The following is a 22,036-nucleotide window of genomic DNA, read 5'->3' on the forward strand; positions in this document are numbered from 1 at the left end:
AAAAAAAAGAGTTGAGAGAAAGAAAAGAAAACCTCCAATGCAATTACTTTTACTTTTGTGTTTTACCCCCCCCCCCCCCCTCCCCGTGATGCACCTTCAGCCCATTTTTAACCAAACTGATGCTGGAAGGATTAGAAATTACAAATTAGAACTGACAGTGTTAATTTGATAAAGTATAACTTAAGGGAAGGGGGTTCTCCATTTAAGCTAGACATCTTTTTCTTTTTTAGGTTAACTCTCAAAACACTAAAATATAAAGTTTACGAACAAAATGTATTTTTTAATTCACGATTAAAAAATCTCAATAAAAAATCTCAATAAAATTTTGGTTAAATCTTTTATACAATGTGATTGATTAGGGAAACATGTTCTTGAATATTTATTTTCTATAAGATTGCTAATTTTTTTTCTCACAGGCGGTCATTAAGAGACCCTGGAATCAATTTACTGCTTCAAATCCATGGTTGGAAAGTAAAGATCTAAGCGTAGAAGCTTGAGTTTAGTATTGCCTAAGTAGGGTAATTTTACCAACACTTTCTTAACGTGTCGTTGCCGAGCAGTTTCAGAGCGTCGGACACAAGTTCTTGTGGCTGAGTCGTCAGGGTGTGGGTTCGAATCCCGGTCATGGCACTTCTGCCCTTGAGCAAGATGCTTTACCATAATTGCTGCTCTTCACCTAGGGGTAAAAATGGGTATCTGTGACGGCAGATTTGTTTCTTGTGGTTGATTTAGCTGGGTGTGCTACATATTTAGCAGTCCAGGGAGTTCAGACTGTTTTACGAATGAAATAAATGGCTCAGTGACCAGGGGTAGTAATGTTAGAGCGAGTTGAAAGGGGTGACAGAATCGAGCACTATATAAGACGCCACTATTACTATTAACCTTATTACCATTTGACAGTTGATCATCTTAAGAAATATGACTCAAGGAAAGTGAGGAAAGCTGCTACTGATCTCCTTAAAAATACTGTCGAGAGTGTCTCAGAACCACACTTGAGTGTAAAGGGTGAAGATACAAAATTATTCAAGCACAAACATATAATATACATGCATGTACTTCTGTTGATTCATTGCTAGATTGCAGGGTTCGATTGGTGGATTGTAACTTTGGTTACATGATCAAACAAACAAAAAAATCCCACAGTGCTTTCAAATTTGTTCAAAAATTTTACAGAGTGCTTTTTTTCGCACTTCTCCATCAAGATAAAGAAGTGTAGAGGCAAGCACCTGCACTTGCACCCCTTAAAAAAAATTCTGATTTCATCTTAAAAACATGAAGAACTTCTCCTTCTACGATTCTTTTTAAAAATAAAACACACACGACGAAGCTGATAGTTAAAGATCTGATTTTCTTCAGAAGGGTTTTAGAAACTACGATTTCTCTTTAAGGCTTATGTGTCGTATAAGTCAGACCAACAGTTTCTTTAATATTTATAATACAAGGCAGGCTTATCCGTCGTTACAATACATATACAAATACAGCACATGACATATACATATATATATTCATACATTTTGTGGAGATACGAGAGTCGTTGTTTGAAATATAACCAATTTTTGTTTTCTCGTCTTTTGTTGCTGAAAGGAGGACCTCGGAAGTGGAGGAGCTTTTTGAGAAATACATAATACTTACGCTTGCACTACTTTGGTTTGTGGTAACAAAAACAACACTGAGTTAAGAACAAAGGCAGATTGAAGACTCAGTGTCGACTACAACGGCAGCCATCTTGGGTTTGGTATCCAGCCTACACATCAATGATGGCTGTGCACATTCTCACTATCAGTCAGGACCAGTCTTAAACAATCCAATTCTGAGGCATTTTGGCTGGTAACCTGTAACTGCCTAGCATATTTTAACCTGCGAAGCAATTCTTCATCTACTCAGCAATGCTCAATCTGGTCAGCAATTCCTAATTTGCTAAGCACACAAATCTGTCCCTGCTTACCGATCCCTGCAAACATTTTGTCTGGTAACCTGTATCTGCTAAGCAAATCTCAATCTGTTTAGCAAATCTTAATCTGCTCAGCAAATCTTGATTTGCTAAGCGTACAAATCTGCCCCTGTTCACCAAATCCCACAAACCAACATAGAGCAAGCATGAGCAAGGTTCAGAATACTTGAAAATTGTGCAATTGAAAATGACATACATGATAAAACGACATCGTTTATGAAAGAGCAGTATTTCTATTCACATATCATACATGCGCTATCCCCTTCCCGCCTTAGCTATCGTTGAATAAGGGCCCTTATTTCCTCAATCTGTTTTCTAACATCACCAAGTATCGACCCGAGCTGATCGTCGGACCCCGTTGTTGTCTTGATTTTCAAGTTCTGAACGTGAGTGTCCAATTGGCTGAGGTGCTCCCTTACCGAGAAGCGAGTCCGAACAGGTAACGATTCCAAGTATTTGATGCAGGAGCTGTAAAGAACCTCCAGTTCGGCGCACAAGTCGCTACACCTACTAAAGTCCCTGTTATCATATATTGAGGTGGCTTTCAAGCCCAGTGTCTCTGATAACTGAAGTATGGACCCCTTCGTGATTTGTCCGTTGGCACTTTGAAGGTCCGATTGTGGAAAGGGCTTGTTGGGTATCGAAGTACGCTTCTGAGGTTTCGGAGGGGTGGGCAGCTGAAACTTGGGGCTGGTTAGGTCTGGTTTAGGGCTTAGGATTGGTTTAGGTCCAATGATTTGAGGCTTGCCTGATACTGGGGCAGGCTTTCCGGTGGTCTGCAGAGAGGATTTGCTTGGCGAGCCTGTAGGGCTCGGGCTTGATCCCGACGAAAAGTCACGTGTCGGTGATGTTACCCTCTCAATAGGGGGTGCTGGAGGGGGCACAGAGGGCCGAGCTAGACGCACCTTATCCCGGGTTTTCGTTCCATAGTTTGGTAAAGTTCCAGGGGGGCTGTCGATCTCCGGGCTCAGTAAGGGACTCGTTGGGGGTGGAAGTGAGATTTTCTTAGTAGAAGGCAGTGATTTTGTCTTAATTAACTGCTCCTTGGAATTATCTGACTGTTGATTTGTTTCTCTGTGTTTGATGTCCAGTTTAGGGGGCGGTTTGAGGGCTTGGCGACCCACCGTCCGCCCTTCCTTAACCTCAGGCAGTGCTTCTGTTCTCTTTGGTTTCTGTTCGAAACTCGGCGACGAGGAGGTGCGAGGAATTGGGAAAGGTACCTCCTGATGCTCCTCCGTAAGTACCTCCTCAGCACTCTTCTTGCGCTCTCTGTCTTTCCTGAGTTTTGTCTTTTGCCCGTTTCGCACGGGCGGTCTTAGAGCGACTCTCCCGCTCTGTCCTGAGCCGCCGCTTTCACTGCTCTCAGAGCTTGTCTGCAGCGGCGACGAGGAGTTATGAAGGCAAGAATTCAGCTCCTGGTGGAGGGAATCCTGAAATTTCATCGCTGTACCATTCTCCTGGCGGTGGTGGAGCGGCGAGCCCCTCTTTGGCTTCTCGGGGATGTCTTGATGAATGTTGCGCTGCCCTCGTGTGTTGGTGTCGTCCTCGGCGGAGGAGCTGATTTGTCGCTCGGGGGGTTGGGGTTGGTGATGGTGATCCTGTTTGGAACGCTCGGTCTTCTTCTTGGGCAGATGTGGAATTTTGAAGGGAAGCTTCTTGCGGCTAGGTTCGGGGGAGTTTGGAGGGCTTTGTCTTTGCTCTGTAAAGTAAAACAACATCATAAACAATTTAGAGTTTTGAAATCCACTCAAAAATGTTCGGAGAACTTCATTTATACACTTTTCTGATAAGGCCAGGAGTTTTCAGGTTCTTGATCAAGTTCCATAACTCGATAATGCACCAAAGTAGTGCTTCGTGTGAAAGCGTTCCCAGCAACAACGTTGTATCTCTGCCTCATTTACAAGCTGAGACGAAACAGACGAAACGTTCCAAAAAAAGAACAACTGAATTCTCAAAGTGATAAACCAAACTTCAGTGAGGTTGTAAACCCAAATTTTCTTAAAAGTGCTGGGGCTTGGATTTCACTATCAGCAGAGAAAAGAAATAACAAAGAACTTGCTGAAACTTGACACTAGGATTGGTCAAAGTAAACAAGGTAAAATGTGCAAAAAAATCAATCAGGTTTTGAGGTTGTCTTTGTTTGGGGGAAAACTGTAAATTACCAAATTAATCTTTTCCAGAAATCTTTAATCAAATGGTGCATATACGTCAGGACCTCCAAGGTCAAACTCAGTTTTGTGATGCACACATTTTTCAACAGATGCGTCCCAAACATAACAGCGTTTTACACTGTTTTTAAGTCGAGTTAGAGACTTGAAATTTTGTTCTCCGACTTTCAAAGGCTCTGTCTGTTGGAACACGAGTGCATCACGAAACTGAAATGGACTTTGGTGCCCCTCTATAAATTAATTTCTCTTGCACAGCTTCAAGCAACAAGCAAAGTGTTAGTAGAATGGTAAATGGATGATTATTAGTATGTTTTGGTTTTGAAGACACAATAGAGATGATGTTTGACTGGGTGGATTACAACTTTTAAAGAGCACTGTCATCCTGATCAAAGCAGGCAATTTTGCTTTAACAATTTTGTGCTAAACAAAACTTGTCAGGGCACCAGTCAACTATTGTGCATGTGACATGCTATTTTGGCTGGTAACCTTATACTGGTAAGCATCATTTTGTGCTTAGCTACTTTTTGTGCTTAAGCGGCTCTATGACGTTGAGCCCTTGACCTGAACCTAGTGCATGTGCATGTAGTGCATGCAAACATTTGGTAGAGTGTGAAGTGTGGACAAATTAATATTCTTTTTAGCTCTTGATTGTGAACAATATATGATAAGAAAGGGAGAATTTGGCAGAAAACAAAACCATTTGAAAAACAAAATAAAGACAGGTGCAAAACAAGTGGTGCATTAATTTATACCCGGAACCGTGTTTGGGGCAATTTCACAGTGTTACGATGCTCACAGTGTTGAAGAGCATCTCTATTTCATTCGAAATGAAGAAGGTTAAAGGAACACGTTGCCTTGGATTGGACAAGTTGGTCTATAAAAAGCGTTTGTAAACGTTTTTTTTTATATGAAATGCATATGATTAGAAAGATGTTAAAAAGTATAATACAATAATCCACACAAATTTGCCTCGAAATTGCACGGTTTTCCTTTTACTTTGCAAACTAACACGGTCGGCCATTTATGGGAGTAAAAAATTTGACTCCCATAAATGGCCGACCGTGTTAGTCGAAGAGGTAAAAGGAAAACCGTGCAATTTCGAGGTATGTTTGTGTGGATCGTTGTATTCTACTTTTACAACATCTTTCTAACCATATGCATTTTATAACAAACTCGACCAATCCAAGACAGCGTGTTCCTTTAATGGACTAAAGTGTTCCTGCTGGCCAGTCACTAAAATAGATATGGGCAAACCCTGGAAACATGCTTAAGTTTCATGCTGGATGCACATGCAGCAAAGCAAAGAAGAAGTGAAATGAATGAGAAATGAACGGAAAAGCACGGAAGTGTGTCATGCAGTGTTTTACCAAGTACCAACATGAGTAGCTTTTGAAATCATTGCTCTGTTAAATTTAACATTCCATTTGAACAAATCAGTTTCCGACAGCCAGATTCTTTTTTACTTTTCGTAAAAATCTTCCTGTCTTCATTTCATAAACCATAAATATTTTAAAATGTCCGAATGTCAACACACATTTTCTCTATCTGTATTAGTGAGACTATGGGTGCGTTCATTTAGCTTCCTTGGCTCGACCCTGGACTGCCCCCGGTGCGTTTGAATAGCTTTGACGTCATCCCAGTGGCTCACCTGGGTCAGCCCCAAGTGCCCTGCTTGTGGGATGGGTCACTTAGGGGCTAGCCCCAGGTGCATGATGTCACTAAGAGTGAGTGGTTGTTTGTTTAGCTCTTGTCAGGGGCTCACCCGAGCGAGCACTGCTGGGTAGACGTAGACCCAGGGAAGCTAAACGAACGCACCCAGTAATTAGCCTGAACAATTCACCTTATCAGAGAATGAGAACACAGACATTTCCAAGAAACAACGAAAATACAAGATACAGGAACGTCACTAGTGCAACAACACATCTCATAAAACTTGAGGGCGCATTCAAAGTTTATTGCATTATGGCAACCACAACTATTAAAGCTGGCTGTCTAATTGTTTTGTTGACTTGATGTTTAAGTTTCAAGTGACATGTTTCATTTCTACATATCACGGCACATTAATCTCAGACAATTAGACTTCTTAAACTGTGTTCGATGTTCCAGTTTGTTGCATGAGTGACAGATGGAAGTTAGAACGGGAAAAGGGACTAGAACCGGCATGGTTGTGGCATCTCTCATCCATCTAATGTAAACAATTGAAAAATTGAAAACAAAATTGATAATATTCTTCTTCTTTTTTTCCCAGATTTAACTTGTTCTTTCTCCCGAGAATGCCCCGAGCAAATACATAATATATTTTGGCGCATACTTGTGTACATCTAGGCTATTTTAAGCATGATACAATATTTTGGCACTTTCAAACTTGGTGTAAACCCAAGTGCTATTTTAGGAGATACAATATTTTGGCAGTGACACAAAGGTATTTAAAATCTTTGATACCTTCGCTGTCTCAGTGCCAAAACAACATATCTCCTATCACACTTTCAAAAGTGCAAATATACACACAAAACTAGCAGGCGCCATCATGTGTACGACACAACATTCTGCAGAAACTAAGATTTGACATAATTGCCGAATCAAGACACAACATTTCTGAAGAATCGAGATACAATTTTCTTTGCCACGGACGCTACATTTCAATGCAGCCAACCAAAGCCAGGTCCTAGTACCCATATGTCAGTAGAAGCTGTGCAAGAGCCAATGCAAACCTACGAGAATGACCTACTGGAGCTATCGCTAGGTGCTCCTCCTCCTCCGTCTTTCCCTCCCCTCCCGTGATGATTGGGATCACCGCTCCCCTTCCGGCTGCTCCTCTGCTTTGCCGGCAGCATCGGTGGCTCCCGGCGTCGATGCAGTGACTTCTCAACCTCCTCGGCGATGCTGGAGTTCTGGAACATGTTATTCATTTCCTCTTGTATCCCGATGAAGTTGGGTCGGTCCGTCGCTTTCCACTCCCAGCACTTGAGCATGAGCTTGTAGACGTCGGCGGGGCAGCCTTCGGGACGCTCCATACGGTAGCCCCGCTCTAGTTTCTCGTAGACGTGCTGGAGTTCGAGGCCTGGGTAGGGTGAGCTGCCATAGGTGGCGATCTCCCAGAGTAGAATGCCAAACGCTGTGTGGTTAGAAAGGTTACAAGACTTAAAGATGCTATGTCAAATTTTTGGCCGATTTGACCCAAAAGTTTTGATTTAACATTCTACAGATATTTTGATGGGGGTCGAGAAAGTTACAAGCTTTTATTTGAGCCAATGCTCAAAAAAGTTCGCCAATTATTAGTAGCAGTGAAATAAAAAGCTCAAAATTAGTTTTTGTCGGGATCCCGACAATATATCACGTGACCAATTCTTACGTGTTTTATAAGAAACTTTTTAAATTTTTGTCATGGTTCCTGACCATTAAAAGTAAAAGTTAAACTTTTTTGTCGTTAGAGCGGGTGATACTCTTTGAAATACCATTCACTCAAAAAAATCTACTTTTTAATGTTATGGGCCAAAAATCTGACATAGCATCTTTAATATACATTACATGTAGGTGATAATACTTAAGATGATAGATTAGACCGCAGCTCGATAACAGTGTTTTCAGCACTGGGCCAGGTAGCTTGTGAATCGACATGTCTGGCGGTCTTGTATTTTTGTTTGAGTGTTGACTTTAAGTCTGATAAGAATCTTTTTAATTCTGTTCAAGATTGAAGAATACTTGCTACAATACAATCAAGATCAGTCTTCTCTCAGTGTTAATGTTCAAATCTTTTCTTATGACTGGTCTTGTAAAAAAGACATCCGGTCTAATTGACCTTTTTGAGTAATAATAATAATAATAATAATAATAATAATAATAATAATAATAATAATAATAATAATAATAATAATAATAATAATAATAATAAGACTTATAATGCGCACGTATCCACCCTGCTGGGTGTTCAAGGCGCAGTAAAGTATATAAAAAAAAAAAAATAAATAAAAAAAAAAATAGTCTTTGAAAACCTGTGACATAAGATAAGTTTTGAGAAGAGATATGAATGTTGTGGTACAAAGACAAAGGTTAAGTGGTAGAGAGTACATACAAGCGCTGTAGTTGATTTTCTCCCATAATTCGACGCCTGCCCTCCTACGCTCAGCAGCATTTGACAGTTGATTTTCATCAGCATTCACCTGCAAGGGTTTCTGTAGGGTACAGCAACTCACTGCACACAGAACTACATGCGTTCAGTGTAGATGTAATTCACCTTTGATATCATATGGTCTTTTGAAAAACAGAAATGCTCGATTGCCGTTTTTTTTTTAATTATCTCTGACAGCCGACACTCACCCCAAATATCAGACTTGTTTGAAAACTTATTGTAAGCGAGACTCTCCGGGGCAGTCCACTTGATGGGGAACTTGGCCCCCGCCTGGGCCGTGTAGATCTCTCCCGTCACGATCCGAGCCAGTCCAAAGTCGGCCACCTTCACAAGATGGTTATCACTCAGTAGACAATTCCTTGCTGCTAAATCCCTGGGAGAGGATAGAAAAAAGCACTACATTGAAAAACTCATTACTGAGTTTAAAAAAACAATGAAAAATCACTGCCAATAGAGGGCGCTCTTCATTAGGCTGTTATGTTATTTTTCTTGAGTCGATGGTCCCTTTTCTAATACTTAAAAATCTTTGTTTGTTCCAACCATCGATTGCTTGACTGGGTAAACTTTTAAAACATTGGGGTTCAACAAAGAAAAATTGACGAGAGTGGGATTTGATTCAATGATCTTCTGTATAACATGCTGACAATCTACCAACTGAACCTGAAGTTGGCAGGCTCCCTATTTTGTCAGTATCTTTGTTCGGGGTGCAACTTATTTTTTGCATTTAAACCATAGGTCCTTTTGGTTGGAAAGCAGTTTGCTATAGCCGATTCTAATTTCTCATAAATAGTTTCTTCTCGTAGCCCCCTCATCAAGAATGGCTTTTAAGCCTTGTTCAGGCAAACTTGAAGGGAAACACAATTGAATTCCGACTTGAAAAAGAAACTTGTAAAACTTGAATTTCGTCCGAGAGACGTACCTGTGGATGAAATTCTTGGACTCCAGGTAGCACATTGCAGAAGCTACCTGTGATGCCATGTACAGCAGCGTGACGGCCGGCAGTGTGTTGTCATCATTCTCTCGTAGATACTCTAGGAGATTACCATGGGGCATGAACTCAGTGATGATGTAAAATGGGGGCTCTCTTGTACAAACGCCTGGAAGGAGGAGGATGGTAAGAGGAGGGTTGGTCAGAGACTCATGCTTGAATAAAGTAACTCCAAATACCAAAGGTATACTTTGCCTTCAAGGAATAGACAAAACAGCCCTTTACACACTGCTTCTTTTATCCCGCGGTTTCTTTTTTCTAGCTTTTTTTTTTGTTAACCCGCGGTTTACCCCGGCGCATTTTCAAACTGTGTCCCTATTCCAAAGGGTTCTGGAGGCAATGTTTTAAGAAAACCCAACGGGTTTTGCCGTTTACCCCTTCACCTGAGCAGGGGGTGGGGCGAGTGTCTATTCCCCAGGGTATGGACATTTGCCAGGGCAGACCGTGAGTGAAGCGATCATAGTGTGAAACGGCCGGGCATTATACCCTGGGGCAACCCTAGTGAATAGAGTAGTGTGAAAAAGGCTTGATTCTAACCCATAGAAACTGCAATTGCTTCTTACCTAAGAGTTGGACCAGGTTAGGATGTTTGATAGTCTTCATCACACCGGCTTCTCTTAAGAACTCCTCCACTCTCATATTCTCCTCCTAAAGGTCACAAAAGCAACGAAGGTTTAAATACAAAGGCTGTTTAAGTGAACTTAAAAACATGTAGGGATATAACTGCAAGGAACATCAACTCTTTAACGAACGGTTGCTTAATCCCAAAATGGTCTCTTTTTCTGTAACAAAACTTCAAAGACCAATCCTCCACCCGAGTCTCGTCCATCCTTAACCCTAAACTAAGGTCTATCTTATCCCGGAAGTTTTTAACAAACACCCTTTCCCTGCCCATGTAACCTAGAGATTATCTTCATTACACTGGTAGATTTACCTGCTACAATATTGCTATATTTCTTGGACAGAAACCTCCAATCCCTCCCTCGCCAAACTAGAAATTCATGTGTCTCACTTACTCAGACAGTTTTTACCACTACAATCTTACCACCGCCCACAACCCACCCTCTCCCCCCCCCCCAAAACATCAGCCATATTTCTTACCCTAACAGTCTTAACAGCGACAATCTTCCCATGTTTCTTCCAGACGGCCTCATACACCTCCCCGTACTGTCCGCCTCCAAGCTTATTCCTCATTGAGATGTCAGTCCTCTGGATCTCCCACTCGTCCGGCTGCGGTGAGACGCCGTAGATGGTCGGCTTGTTCATCTTGGCCGCGGGGAAGCGCAGCGTGGTGATCAGGCCGTCTGCGTCCTTGCAGTGGTGGTGGACGAGCTCGGCCACGCTGCAGAACTGGCTCTCGTTGGTCACGTACACCATCTTCATTAAATACAATAAAGATTTTCAATAATAAAATTCAATACTTGGAAAAATTACTTTGATAGTCTATCAATAGACACAGTCAGGGATGAGATTTGACATCAAGTGGAAATTCCGGGAAAATGACTAGCGGCCTGGGTCCCCATTATTCTAGGCCCAGAAGGTTTTTGTGCTAAGCAAGTATTTATGCTTACAGGCTTTATTACAGGAGGTTAACATACTCTGTGCATCACCAGAAAGACAAATTTACAGGATGGGACACAAAGTTTGATCTCCCTTTAGTGACTTCTATTTCGAATGAACCAGGCATGACTATGGAAATGTTCACATGGATTAGTTTGCAAGATCTGAAGAAGACGATGATTTTAAAAAAGTGTAGTCCCTTAAAATTACAAAGACTCATACAACCAAATTATGATGCAGGGTACCTGACCAAAGTTTGCCGCATTTATTTATTCACCTTTCCGTCTGTGGAGTGGTTAATTCGGTAATGGTACACCCTCCCCGCAAAGCGTAACGATATTGACAGCTGCCCGGGACTACTTTCGCTATCCCGAACCAAGAAGCTCCCATCGATGCCGCTGCTGAGGAGATATTCCGCCGCGGTACGGGAAATAGGCCCATGATACCAGGAATGTTTCTCAAGGCTGTTGACGGTGGTGACGTAGCTGGACGGTACCCAGCCCACCTTGGAGCTGTCGACGACCTTCTTCGCTTCACACCATTCCCCGTTCTTGTTGTATGTGATGATGCGGACATGTTCACCTGAAAAACACAGAAACGACACTAGTTAAAGGCAGTGGACACTATTGGTAATTACTCAAATTAACTATCAGCATACAACCTCATTTAGTAACAAGTTATAGGGAGAGGTTGATAGTATAAAACATTGTGAGAAACAGCTCCCTCTGAAGTGACATAGTTTTCGAGAAAGAAGTAGTTTTCCACGAATTTGATTTCGAGACCTCAAGTTTAGAATTTGAGGTCTCGAAATCAAGCATATGAAAGCACACAACTTCGTGTGACAAGGGTGTTTTTTTCTTTCATTTATAGTTATCTTGCAACTCCGACAACCAATCAAGCTCAAATTTTCACAGGTTTGTTATTTTATGCTCATGTTGAGATACACTAAGTGAGAAGACTGGCCTTTGACAATTACCAATAGTGTCCACTGTCTTTAACGCACTGACCTCTAAACTAAAGGTCAAAAATGGTGCAGCCAACCGAAGAATACCATACCAGGGGTGTGTTTTTACGATTGTAACCAATACGTGTATTGGTCATTGGCCATTGGTCATTGGCCAATGATCAAACAACGGCCAATTCAACAAACTCAACGGTTATTGGTCACAACCAAGAAAACGCACCCCAACACCCCAGGGTATTCTCATAACTCTTTCATTGACCGGCCAGGAAGACCAGTTAGCTTCTGATTTTAGTAGTCCCTCAGCTTTTTCACAGGTCCATAGTCCATACAAAATGGTTATACATGTACCTTTTTAACATTGGACTAACTGGCCGAACCACCTTGAGAGAATTTCTACTGGAGGGTTTTGACTACTAATGGCCAGTGAAACACTGTCAAGTGAAAATGGTACGCACACTTTAAGAATGAAGACAACATTTGTTTTCTATGTGTCACTCACAAGGAATCCAGACTGAGAAGCCCCCCCCCCCCCCCCACTTCCAAAACATGACATGATCAACCCAGCAGTCCCAACCGGAAGCAAAGACAGAGTTAACGATAGAGCTATCCACACTGTCTGGTGGTGCGTGCTGACACATTGGATAAGTCCCACGCCATGAGATGTGGGTCGCATAATATTGGACAAGGGAATAAGAACAACTATTTCGAAATTGTAACAATTCTCACAGGAACATGATCAATATATGTCCTCGTTTTAAAAACAATTTAATGCAACGATCGAGTGAAATAAGTAGAGGGTTCATAAATTTGGTAAAACGCACTCAATTTGAATTTACTATGACCACGTATGTTTGACATGTATGGATAATGTCTGTACATTACTGGTTGCAATCAAAACTGTTGATACACTAACACTTGTGATATAGTGTACAACTGTGTTGGTGTACACATGGTATGCATATAAGTATAGTTTGCAGAAATGTTGAATTTTGTCACAACATCCGTTGACACAGTTGTATGTTTTGCTAACATTCACCTGTCCATGCCAGCCAGTGCAGATTTTTTACATACAAAACTTTTAAAAGCGCGATATGGGAGGAAAAACAAATATAGTTGCAGGTGTTGAAGGCACGCATTAACCTTGGACTTCCAAATAAACATTTCAAAATGAAGCTATTTTCGTCCCACATATCTGTGCCAATTCGTACCAGCCAGTCCCGCAAAGCTTTCGTGCCAAACATTTTATAAACCAAAAACGTACTTAACGCCGTTACCGCGTTTCAATAATGAGTTTGTTGGTCAGGTCACCTGTAAACAATCAGGTGACCTTTATCAGGTGACATTATCAGGTGGGTATCACATGACCACCTGAACTCACCAAAAAACCCGAAAATAGCTTGAAATAAAAACACAACTCCCCCAAAAAACCTGACAGATTAGTTTATTGCCAAAATTAAACGGGCTCCTTTCCCGAATTACTACGGGCAGGGCAAGTTGAAACATCCTGTTGGTATTAAGCTAATTGGTTGCTACGGCAACTGCAGCCAAATGACGTAAGGCGAGCGGTTTAGCTACGTCTTTCCTGGCAGCGTGGTTGGGAGAGGGGGAGGGGGGGGGGGGAAACTGCGGGCCATCCTGAAATAGGGTGACCATCCTTTTTTTAGGTTAACGCAAAACATTAGCCAATGTGAGCGTAATACCAAAGCTGGCGGTTCGAGAAAAAAAAAACGTAGTATAAGTACAAACATCTGCTTAGCACAGAAAAGTATTGCTAAGCAGAAACTGGGTACCAGCCACAATTCCACAAAATTGACATTGTTGCAGCTGGTTCCACACTCAATGTTTGCTCAGTAAAGAAAGTTAAGAAGCAATATTTCCGACTTAACAGCTTTGTGAAATAAGGTCCTGGTCCTATTCCGTCAACAACCTACAACCCCCCCCCCCCATGTAATTTTCTTTCTCCGAAGACAAGGAGAAGGCTATTGAGATTCGAGTGCGTAGAGTCAATAAGTTTATTTGCTGTCACCATATAAAACGCAGATACACGCTTTGACATGTGCAATGTGTCCTGTGTGTGGACTATTTCGGGAACCGGTGAGACCTCGTTTGAAAAGGTCAATGGCGTCAACAGAGCCAACATTCTCGAGTACTGCGCGGGGTACCGTGCAAGCCTCTAAAAGACCATCTTCTCATCACGGCTATATTGGCTTTTCTCATATTGGTATTTCGTACGTTCCTGCGTCAGCGCTAATCAGAGCACTCAAGAAAACTCAAGACTATTTTAATCAAAAACAGGCAAGGACAGCAGTTCTAGGCGTATTCGATTCGAAGTGACCACAAATAGCAGAACTTTACTTTCCTGAATTATTTTTTGGCCACAATTTAAACTGATGACAAATGACAACAAATCACGACATTAAAATCTTCCACAAAACTATGATCCCATTATCTATGGATGTTGTTGCTTAAGACCCTTGTCATACGAGGCAACCTTACAGACAACCAACAGCAGTGTGTGCTTACGGACCACTTTGGTGGCACTTTCAGACAATGCCTTACGATCCCCAATAAAAAATATGTGAACATTCATATGTGAATGCCTTTCCTGACAAAGCCCTATCAGTGGAACTGCACCAAACCCTTTCCTGTTTTTTTTTTCTTCCAAGTTTCTCTCAGTATGACGTACCTTTTCGAACATTGAGTTGATTTTCACCGCTTCCGCTGAAGTCATAGAGCACAACGAAGACGTCAGGGTCAAACTCATCTTGAACGTTTAATTCCTCTGAGGAGTTCCATCTTGTGAGGTCTACAGGGCCGTGAGATGGGGTGCTGGGAAGAGGTCTTGACTGTATACTGTCTGGAAAGTTTTCTAGAATGAAACGGACAAATACGGAAGACAAATTAAATCAAATGATCTCAATTGTATGTTGCATGAACACAAGAAAGAGCACCCCGATCTAATAACATATTATCAGGGCTGTATGCTTCGTTTTTGAAAGGGCAAGGGCACCAAGGCATTTTCCTCTTGGTAAAGGGCACCCTATGATGAAATTGCAAATTTGTACAGGAGCATTTCAAGGGCACCAAGGCAATGACCAGGGGACACGGAGGCAATCGCCTTCATTGCCTTCTGTGACGTATCAGGCCTGTATTATTCAGTCGTGCTTTGATGATTTACATACACTTTCTGACTGAAACTGCATTCAAGTTTTTGGCTGGGTTAGGCAAGCTTGGAACAACTGGGGCCACAAAGCCAATGGCCAACTTTCCCGGGTATTGGCCACTGTGCCACTTCAGAACTTTCCTAACACTTTAAGATTTTCCAAAGGAAGCGCCCTTTAAACATTTTAAATGGCCTTGCCCTCTCGACGATGAAATGCTAGGCCTGTTACTGTTGTATTTTAGACGGCAGATCTGGAGAAAAAATATTTACAAATACAGAAACCAAAAACAGATGTCAAGTCTTTCTCAAGTTTTCTTTGTCGATTTGTAAAATTTATTTTACTGTCCTATACACTTCATGGCTTAACTTGACTTTCTGAATGACATTTCCAAATTGTTATATAAACTACATTAAAGACAACAGTATTTGAAGAGACAGAATTAAACACACATAAACTCAACATGGTTCAAGTAAGTGTCATTGACATTTCAAAGTTCAAGGCCTGTTATTGACAGCAGGAAAACAAAAAAAACCTGGACACCGAGAAGACAGTGCGATTCAATTTACCGTTCCTGTACATAACAACCGCATTACGAAACACATGTATTACTCATCTTCAACATGTAATGAGTAAAATAAAAACACTCTGCTGTTGTTGTTGTTGTTATTAAAAACTCTCCCTGTTAATCTATCTGTGACTGTGCTGACTATTATAAAATTTTATTTCATGTTTTTTTCTTTTTCTCCGTCACTTTAATACTTTGAAAAGTGAACAGAAAAGATTTGTTATCATTATGTTATTTTATATTTTTTTTAATTTTTTTTATTATTTTTACCCATACACTGATGTGTGTTAGCACTGTATACTCAGTACTTTTTCCGACTCCTGTGAAAAAAATATCACAGGCATGTTACTCGGGTGGAAAACAAATGAAGTGGTTTATTCCGTGATATTGCAAAGAAAAGATTAGTTTTCCCTCAAACTGAAGAAAGAAACTAGCCCTGCGGCTAAAATATACTTCACACAGGCAAGACAAATTTCCTGAGTCCACATTTTCTTGTTTCACATTATTCTTTAAATTATAAAAACTACTTTGAGGGGTACACCCCAACCAGGGGTTTGGGCACCTGGACGTAATATCCCCACAGGAAATTAAGGGCCTCTCTGGGGGCTGAGGTAGCCACCTTGGCATGGTCTCAAATGTCCTGCGTGACGTCCAGTTTTAAGAAAATCTAAAGAAAATGTGACCTGGGATTTGTTCTTCCCCTTCTCTTCTGGAATGTGACACTCAACCGGAGATCACTTTTCATTTCCGTACTGCGATATAAAACAAAGTGGTTTATTACGTGATATGGCAAATCAAAATTTGCATCCCCCTTTTGGTGTTGCCTTGGTCTTGGCTTTAGTACCCCTTCAAAAGTTTCCCTGACTGAGGCTTTGAGATTATCCAATGGAAGTAAACTTTGCAAAATTGCAAAGGGTCTTGTCCTCTAAAAGCTGGATTTTCAGGCTTGCATTAACCATAATAGGGATAAAGTTTTCTTAGTCGAGAGAGATTTTTTAAATTTGTTCACAAGGAGCATGGAAAGATTATTTTAAAAAATTCCAGGGAACTTTCTGCAGAATCAGGGAGAGTTGCCAGCTCTCATATGAATTTGGGTTGTAACTTGCAAGTCTTGGGGTCATTTGCATAGAGCTCTGAGTCGGTGCGGGCGCTGTTGGTGAATTGGCCGTGATGTGCGTGAAAAGAAAACGAGAAACGTCTTGCACCACGACTACTATAATGGCAGATGCGCTTATTACAAGTTCATGAGTTTCTATTTCATGTTTGTTTTTTAGAGAACTTTCTGTAGGATCAGGGAGAGTTTGCAGTCTCTAATGAGCCTGATAGATAGCCAAGTCTAAGATGCCAGCTGCCTGAGTGACCTACATTAGTATTCTCTGTAAGTGTAATCCATCCCAACTTCTTGCGGTATGGGGGAGAGGGGAGGTGAATGACATACAATATAAACTTTCACATATTGATGGGTTTATGGCTTACACATGAATTTTTCAGCTCAAAGGAAGAAGGGAGAATCTGAGACACATTTCAAATTTGCAGCTGTCTTTTGACCGACATTATTGAACCCCAAAACACTTTGTCGATTGTCCTCCCATTTTGTTAAAGTAAAAAACAAAATAAGATTCTCTTTTTATTTCTCACATAGTGGAAGTACTCAATGTGGTAAAATGTCAAAGATCCTCAACATTTTTGATCGGTGATTCATTGTTGTACTAAATCATGATTTCATGCACTGCAAATGGTATTCTTGAAGTACGAAAAAATCCTTCTTCTGATTTTGCCAAAAAAAACCTTCTTGTGTCAGTCACTCCCAAAACTCTTGAGAAACTAGAATTAACTGATGCAAACTGCTTACCAACCAAAATGATCTATGGCATAAATGCTTAGTTGTAGTGGCCTAAAATGTGACCACCCTAGCAGAGTCTTTCTCGCCAAAGTCTTACAAGAACATACTTCTAGGGAGTGAAACAAGAAAGATTTTCTTGTACAATAACAATTTTCGGCTGTTTAGTCGAACACTAAACGATAAGCAGAATCTCAGACAAACAACTTCTCCAAAACAGAAGTGAAAACAATCACTATTTACAAACATCTTCCAGCACGACTATAAATAACGTTTCTACTGAATTTCTCCTCGCTAAAACAGGGGACTACAAAAAATAACGAGGTCTAAAAATAATCCAGTTTAAACTTTGGTCACTCAGGGAAACCACTTAAGAAAATTAGGCCCTCTGGCGCTTGCAGTGTGAATATAGGATTATAAAACAGCATGGGGGATAGAATTTTAAGAAAGGGAATATTGTCCGACAAGGCAAAGAGGGAAAGAATAAACTGCTGGTTTGTTCTGGTCTGGTCTTTTCTTAGATGAAGGCGAAAAGAAATCTGTTTGATAAGAATATGCATTGGAGCGTGTTGGCATATGGTGGTATGGTGGGCAGCGAATGGAGTTCATTGTTTGTTAAATGACCTTCATTGGTTAGTGTTTTGTTACATAACCTGGCACAAAATATTCACATACAAATTTTATTGCCACATTTGTAATTTTAGCAGTATGGTAAAGACTTTCCAGAGTTTTATACAGCTGCTAATTAAAAAACAAATTGTTTTGGAAGGTACATGCAGGCTACCAGCCAAAATGCTGATTGAATATTGTTTGCCACTGGTTCACTGCAAATTTTGACTAGGAAGGGAAAATTTGTAATATTTGTCATATTTTCATCTCTCTTTACAAGAACGCAAAAGAAAACCTACCTGCCCCAAAAATCACATTGTGACTTGTGTACAAGTTGGTAAGTTTGCATTTAAAACGTTTTTTGCTTTGTGGTTGAATGAAAATTGGGTGTAGATTTTGGGTCTGCTTAAATTGGGCCACTTTGAGACCATGGAAGGAAGGAAAATTAGCCTTGGCCAATGTCTCTACAACGTGTCCGTGTAAGTTTGGCCACAAACCTCGGTCATGCATAGAGTTACAACAGCTACCTGTGGGGACTTATATTGTTAGAACTCCATTCAATGCTAATAAGTATTCCTGTATTCAAACACCACATGTAGTATTAAACACACAAGACTGAAGCTATCATCACAGATTAAGGCTCTGTGAGTTTTGCCGCCTCTCTCCTAAACCCCCCCCCCCCCCATCCCACCACCCGTGTTTTACCAATCACAGGAAACATCATAACATACACAAGAATTTACAAGCTCTTACATGTAGGTATAATGCATTCAAATGACACAGCGCAACATTTTTAATGGTCTGGCACTTTCGGCCCGTCAGTTCAGAGATGACAAACAGATGGAGTGCAAATTGTACACGTCGAGTACGTGTTGGGAATATTTGTAGTCTGACAAATGTTCCCAAATACATTTGTACACATCCTATTTGCAGTTGAGGGTCATAAATCAAGGGTCTATATTATCGTACAATCAACTGTGTAAACAGACTGTGTGGGTATTAATGGTAGGGTCAAAATTCCCTTTCACACAAGAGCAATTTAGCATGGGTCCCTTGTTAAAGTGTAGTGTGGTTGTACAATTTTACAAATTTACCTCATGTGAAAGGACAACAGTTTTTAGGATGCTCACACAAATTTTATTTTATTTTCTTCTGATAGGCATTTTTAACAAAAGTTTTCAAAATTTCACTAAAAAACTGTGTTTTTTTCCCCTTGTCGAAACGACCTATTTTGACCCCTCTCAAGATTCCTGGTGAGGAGGCTGAACAATTCCATGTAGATTTAATTCTGTTTTGGTTTTTCCTAAAGTGAGAAAAACAAACAAAAGTATTCCTCATTTTTGCATTTTCAAAAAAGCCTCATCATCATCTGAAAAACCTCTCTACAAATCTCCATTTATGGTGAGATGCAAAACAAATTTTGCAAGACGTTCCCCTCAAAGTTGGTTTGACATGACCAGTTCTTAAAAAAACAAATTGCCGCCGCATGACTTCCCTGAAGTCAAATTGACACTTTACTTTTAAAAAAAAAAACCACAACTGTCATTTCATTTAGTTTTTCTTCGTCCATTTATTCATTTCAGCGAGCACAGCTTCCGTGCCTCAAGACCGGCAGAAATTCCTTTCAGAAAAAAAATGTCCCCTACAAGCTATGGATGAGTCCCAAGACATACCTGTACAGGTAATCTTGAGAAAAATGCTGCTCCCGCAACACCCCAATAAATTATCAAGCTGACATAGACTACCATTAAAGGCACCGGACACGCTTGGTTATTGTCAGAACGCTGCTTCAAAGGGAGCCGTTTCTCACAATGTTTTGTACTACCAACATCTCTCCATTGCTTGTTACCAAGTAAGTTTTTACGCTAATACGTATTTTTTAGTAGTTACCCAACGTGTCCTATACCTTTAAACAGACACACAATCACCATCGAAGCTTCTGGCGACATTACAGATTCCTGTCCTCCATTCATCAGGTTTTGGATCAAGAGCTGAGATCCAGAGTAATGACAACACCTAGCGGAACTATTCCCTTTTTACTTGCCAGGAATGACCGAATGCCACTTGTCCCCCCAAGGGGGTAACAACTGAACTTCTATTGCAAGTCATTTGTCAGTTGACTTTCCCTCCTGTCTACTTACAGGATACTTATAGACCTGAGATTCTGTTTGTTCACGTGGAAACCTTTCAGTGGCTGGTGATGGTAACTTATTGAGAGGAGGGATGGCAATGGAACACAGAGGAAGTTTAAAGGCAGTGGACACTATTGGTAATTGTCAAAGACTAGCCTTCACACTTGGTGTATCTCAATATACATGCATAAAATAACAAATCTGTGAAAATTTTAGCTCAATCGGTCATCGTACTTGCGAGATAATAATTAAAGAAAAAAACACCCTTGTCACACAAACTTTTGTGCTTTTAGATGGCTGATTTCGAGACCTCAAGTTCTAAATCTGAGGTCTCGAAATCAAATTCATAGAAAATCACTTCTTTCTCGAACACTACGTTACTTCAGAGGGAGCCGTTTCTCACAACGTTTTATACTATCAATCTCTCCCCATTACTTGTTACCAAGTAAGGTTTTATGCTAATGAATATTTTGAGTAATTACCAATAGTGTGCACTAAAAGCTGATGTACATGTATTCTTATTCAGCAGAGGGGGAAACAACTGGAAGCTTGCTACAAACTATAATCACAGCGATAATATCAAATTCATTTTTGGCAATGGAGGACTGAGGAGGGGACTGAGGAGGGGAGAGGAGGGAAGGGGTTTCTTTGTGGGTGTGGGTAGAGAGCTCAAAGAAGCATTCAGGCAGTTCCATGCACAACAAAACCTCTCAAAATTGTCCCTTCCTACAAAAGTCTGAGAAAATCCATGCAGAGTCCATACAATACAAAACAACCACTAAAGCAAAACTAAAAACATCTTTTTTTTCCTCCAAACTCCCAACAACTTTTCCTCCAGGGTAAGAAATTTGAAAACCCTGACTACCCCCCTCTGCCCATGGTCATTAGTTATTTCACTCATTACCAGGCACCACAGGCTTCCACAATGGAGGGTATTTAGAGAATGTTATATATTCCAATATCTTTGGTCCCGGAATGTCGCACCTTTTGCCACATCCTGTTTGTTACATTGATTCAGGTGACCATCATAAAAAAAAAATGGGACTGGTAGGCCTATACTGAAGATCTAAAAGTGATATGGTAAAGCAAACTGATAAATTAGGACCAAATGTAATGACTGGTAGCAAATGATCAGTGAACATGTATAATCATTGAGCTTATTATTGCCTCATGGTACATGTATAATGGACTGGCATACAATGACTGGTAGCAAATGATCAGTGAACACGTATACTCATTGAGCTTATTGCCCCATGGTACATGTATAATGGACTGGCATACAATGACTGGTAGCAAATGATCAGTGAACATGTATAATCATTGAGCTTATTATTGCCTCATGGTACATGTATAATGGACTGGCATACAATGACAGGTAGCAAATGATCATTGAACATGTATGATCATTGAGCTTATTGCCCCATGGTACATAATGGACTGGCATAATGACTGGTTGCAAATAATGGCCGGTGTATAATGGACTGAAACAATGGACCAAATGCTCCACCTGTCTCCTTTCTTTTCCACCAGAGCTCTTCATCTCCTTTTGAAACTCAAACTAAAACCCTGTCTTTTAAACCAGATATAAATGTAGCTCCCACATTACCGCAGCCTTCTTGACGCGGATGTAACAAATTTTCCCAGCCTTACAAACTTGTGAAAGACACGTCCTTTAAATACATTCATAGCTTTCAATTTCCTCATTAGGAATTGAAATGTCATGCTGACAAACGACAGCAAATTTAGCAGAAAAATTAGACATTTCACACGTGAGAGCGGGGACCGACACCCTCTCATGACAATCATTCGTCTGAAGTAATTAATTTCTGGGAGGAGGGATCCCGACAAAACCTGTTCAAGCTCATCAGGGAAGAAAAAATCTAATAGTGGCTTTATCCGTCACTCAGTGACGCTCAAAGCACTTCAAAGTATTTCCTGCAAGGTATGTAGGAATACAATTGAGTTA

General features: G+C 40.7%; 1 protein-coding gene across 1 annotated transcript in view; it reads right to left on the reverse strand.

Annotated features, from left to right (window-relative positions):
- Nucleotides 1–378: 378 nt before the first annotated feature.
- The window catches only part of LOC117303017 (tyrosine-protein kinase ABL1-like), a 32,237-nt gene continuing 10,579 nt past the window's right edge, over nt 379–22,036 (reverse strand). The window contains exons 2-9 of the mRNA XM_033787047.1: nt 14,447–14,629; nt 11,074–11,378; nt 10,338–10,613; nt 9,800–9,884; nt 9,168–9,345; nt 8,437–8,621; nt 6,848–7,234; nt 379–3,650 (exon numbers count right to left, since the gene is read on the reverse strand). Of these exons, the coding sequence (XP_033642938.1) occupies nt 2,227–3,650; nt 6,848–7,234; nt 8,437–8,621; nt 9,168–9,345; nt 9,800–9,884; nt 10,338–10,613; nt 11,074–11,378; nt 14,447–14,629 (3,023 nt within the window). The 3' untranslated portion in view covers nt 379–2,226. The remainder of the gene's footprint in view (nt 3,651–6,847; nt 7,235–8,436; nt 8,622–9,167; nt 9,346–9,799; nt 9,885–10,337; nt 10,614–11,073; nt 11,379–14,446; nt 14,630–22,036) is intronic.

This window comes from Asterias rubens, chromosome 19, assembly GCF_902459465.1.
Source record: "Asterias rubens chromosome 19, eAstRub1.3, whole genome shotgun sequence".
NCBI lineage: Eukaryota > Metazoa > Echinodermata > Asteroidea > Forcipulatida > Asteriidae > Asterias > Asterias rubens.